Source organism: Antechinus flavipes, chromosome 6 (genome assembly GCF_016432865.1).
Source record: "Antechinus flavipes isolate AdamAnt ecotype Samford, QLD, Australia chromosome 6, AdamAnt_v2, whole genome shotgun sequence".
In the NCBI taxonomy this organism is placed as follows: Eukaryota; Metazoa; Chordata; class Mammalia; order Dasyuromorphia; family Dasyuridae; genus Antechinus; species Antechinus flavipes.
The window spans coordinates 248,520,052-248,524,204 of NC_067403.1; the positions used below are offsets into that span (position 1 = coordinate 248,520,052).

The 4,153-nt window shown below is 33.4% G+C and overlaps 1 protein-coding gene across 1 annotated transcript; it reads right to left on the reverse strand.

Moving 5' to 3' along the window:
• Positions 1 to 2,899: 2,899 nt before the first annotated feature.
• On the reverse strand, positions 2,900 to 3,844 carry LOC127540211 (olfactory receptor 5B12-like). Its single transcript, XM_051964819.1, has one exon. The coding sequence runs from the start codon at positions 3,842 to 3,844 to the stop codon at positions 2,900 to 2,902; it is 945 nt and encodes a 314-aa protein (XP_051820779.1).
• Between the last annotated feature and the right edge of the window lie 309 nt (positions 3,845 to 4,153).

A 4,153-nucleotide genomic window follows, 5' to 3' on the forward strand; every position in this document is an offset into this window, starting at 1 on the left:
GGAAAATGGCCCGCCCCACTATTCTGTCTTGACTCAATCTGTTGGTGTTTACAGAGAATTGTAGGAGGGATTAGAGGGTGGAGTAAAACAAGCCAGATTTACTTTTCGGGGGGAGAAGAAGAGAAAGAAGGTGTGGAGATCGCTGTGCCCATTCCCTTCAATTCTACCTCTAAGACCAAGAATAAAGACCAAGTCCTTGGTCTTTTGCTTATCCTGACTCCAACTGATTCTAAGGCATCAGGGTGCCAACTCAGCCTTCACAATGCTTATGTTATCTGAAACCTGCTATGTTTCCTTATAGAAATTGTAACCATTTTCTGGATTTGTATCACCAACTTCAGGGGAAACATGAATGTGTATGTATTTATACTTTTGTCTGATACATTTTCATGTTTTTCTAATAACAATGAGAATTTTGTTCAAAGAATGTCACTAGAAAAATGCATATTATTCATTTATGATTATAAAAATTATAAAATTATTCTACTTTTTGATTTTATATAAAGTTCTAAATATAAATTTATATAACTTCAATGAATTATTACAAATTCTTTAACCATTTTGGAAACATTAAAAATTAACTTAGGAACAAGTTAAATACTCATTCTTACCTGTCATATGTCTTGATAATTTTCACTGTTTTATTCATTTTTGAGTAGAAATTAAATATATAAAGGGTTATCTTGTGCAAGGGTGCAAGGCTGACTAGATTTGGATTTTCTTTAATAATTGTTTATTATTTTTTTTCTTTTTAAAACTCCAAGTACTTTCATTTAAAAAGAATTCTGAACTCTGCCACTCAATACAAATATCAACAAACTGAAGCATGTGTAAATTGCTTGTCCCTCCAAGTATAAAACAATTTGCTTACAAAACTGTCTTGCTTGTCTCTTTCCTGCTGGTGTTTCTTCTATTCTCATTTAGGAACTTTTACAAATGTTTCAGTAATCCTGTTATAGTAGAGTAGAATTAGTAGGGATATTACTGAGTCAAATGGTACTCATGTATTTACAGAATAAGGACTTTCCAGGACAGCTCCAATCAATTCATAACCAAGAGTGTACTTCTTTTTCCATAAAATCTATGTCAATTTCATGTTTCCTTTTTTCCTGATGAATATGAAGCAGAAACTCAGAATTGTTTTGATGTACATTTCACTCAATATTAGTTATTTAAATATCTTTATATGCCTGTTATAAACTTAGATTTCTTTTACAAGTCAGTTGTCTATTGGGGGATAACTTTTATCCTTATATATCAGTTCCTCATATCTGAAACATGGGACCTTTATCAGAGAAATTTATTACCAAAATATTTCCCCCATTTAACTATTTCCTTTGCAATATTAACTGTTGATTTTATTTCTGTAAAAACTCCAATTTCATTCAAACAAAATTTGTCCAACTTCTCTTTTGGGATCCTCCCTATCCCTTGTTCAGTAATGAACTCTTCCTCTGTATATAGCAGTGAGAAGATTTGCTTTCTGATTCCTTTATTTATGGCTAGGGCATTAATATCAAAATCATGTATCCATTTAAAATTCATCCTGTTGTATGACATGATATCTTGGCCTAAAGTTCATCTATGCCAAAATAATTGTTTTCCAAGCAGATGTTGTCAAATAGTGTATTCTTTTCCCAGAAGTTGTAGGACTTTGGGCTTATTAAACATTATGAATCTACATAATTTTGCTTGTGTTATGTTAACTCTTTTACTGCTTCACTTATATTAATCAGTAGCAATCATTTTTACAATTATACCTTTATAATACAATTCAGGTATGGTACTTCTGGTCTATTTTTCTACATGTTTTTATTAGTTATCTTGAGATTATCTTGAGATTATTGTCTACTTGTTCTTCAAAAAGAGTGGTATCATTATTTTTCAAACTCCAAACTTTAGTAATTTTTTTGTTATAATAATGAATAAATAAATCAAGTAGTATAAGGTTGGGCATGGACCAATTAATTAAGCAATTAATACCTCTGCAGGTATTCATGCCTGAAATTATGAATGTAATTTGCATTCTGTAATTTTATTCCAATATTGTAAATGGGTTTTAGTAAGTATATCCCCAAATATTTTATAGATTCTCTAGCTAATTTAATAGTCTTTATCTATCCATTCATACTGGATACTATACAAATTATTTTGATAAAATACAAAAAGATTGATAATTTATTTTTTAATATCTTATTACTTTGATGATGACTTCTATGATTCCTTAAATAGGCAGACAATAAACTTTATTAAGTTCTTATTATGAAAGGTCCCATCTGTGACTATGTGATCATATGTAATTAATTCAAACACTCAGGTCTACCACACAGCTCTCTAAAAATGAATGTTAGGTGGACATCAGTAGAGGGAGTTGCTATCCTGGGAGTTTTATACACATCCACTTCTCTCCCCATTTGGCACTATCCTTCAAATGCAAATGCTTGGGGAAATTAATAGCTCACTTTTTTACTGGACTTTTCAGCAAAACATTGAGATCAATAATACAGTGAAAGTCACCCCAAGGCACCCCCCCAATTTAATTAGTAGCTTATGCAGGTACAAATAGAAAGTGAATGGAAGTTCTATTAAAGCTGATGTGTTGAAAACATCACTTTTTTGCTATTTAGGAAGGTTATAAAAAACGATTGTGAAAAAATGAATTGATACAAGGTCAAAAGTATGCACAAACTAGAGTTGAGGTGTAAAACATTCAGATTCCACAAATTTCTAAAAATAATATAGGTCATAGTAACTGATACTAGAAGCCAATAAGGGGAGATGTTTTCCAGATTTTGAATAAAAAAGGATCCAGGGATAATAAAGGGTTTGTCAACCAAGGAGAGAAGGTACATTAAATATCATAGAGTGGAAGAAAAAGCTTGAGTAGTTTTCTCCTTATTTAAAAGGAAATACCTAATGAAGACTTTGTCTTGTCAATGATTTTCCTTAAAGCACTGCTGACTTCCTTATTCCTCAGACTATAGACCAGAGGATTCAACATGGGGATGACCATAGTGTAGAACACTGAAGCCATTTTGTCTATGTCCATGGAATGCCTGGAGCTGGGTTGTAAGTACATGAAGATCACTGTCCCATAGAATATGGACACAGCTGTGAGATGAGAAGCACAGGTGGAGAATGCTTTCTGGCGTCCTTCAGCTGAACGCATCCTCAAAATGGCAATGAAAATGAAAAAGTAAGATTTCAGAATGAAAAAAAGGGCAAAGAATACATTGAATCCTACAGCAAAGAAGATAACTACTTCATGGATATAGGACACAGAGCGGGAAAGGACCAAAAGGGCTGGAATATCACAGAAAAAGTGATGGATTGTGTTAGAATTACAAAAGTAGAGGCTGAAGGTATTTCCTGTGTGAATGGAAGAAAAAATAAAACCACAGATATGGGAGCTAATGGCCAGACTAGCACATACACAGGATGTCATAGTGGTGGTATAATGGAGGGGCTTACATACAGCCACCTGGCGATCATAGGCCATAGCAGCCAGGAGATAACTTTCAATTGTGGCAAAGTACACAAAGAAATACATCTGTGTAGCACATCCACTATAGGAGATCGTTTTGTCCCCTGGGAGGAATCCAGCCATTACTTTAGGAGTAATAGTTGAAGAGTAACCCAAATCTACCAGAGAGAGATTGCTGAGGAAAAAGTACATGGGTGTGTGAAGACGAGAGTCCCCCAATATCAGAATTATTAGTCCCAAGTTCCCCACCACAGTGATGAGGTAGATGATAGTGAATATTATGAAGAGGGGAACCTGAAGCTCTGGGGTATCTGTTAATCCCACAAGGATGAACTCTTTCACTTCTGAACAATTCTCCATAAATGTTTTCTAGAGATTTGGAGGATTATCCTGGAAAAAGAGAAACAGAAAAACACAAAATATATCATGATATTAATTATTCTTTTATGAGGATTATGTAGAATCACATTTTGTGTAATATTAACCTTCAATATTTTGTCACAAAAAAAGAGATTTCTTGATGTCTGATAAATTAACATCATACTAAAGTTACAATTATAATTTTTTTCAACCCACATAAGTTCCCTTACACCCATTAAGATCATTATTGGGAAGGGAGCAGAGCCAAGATGGCAGAGAGGACACACACTTCTTTTTGATCTTCTTCCA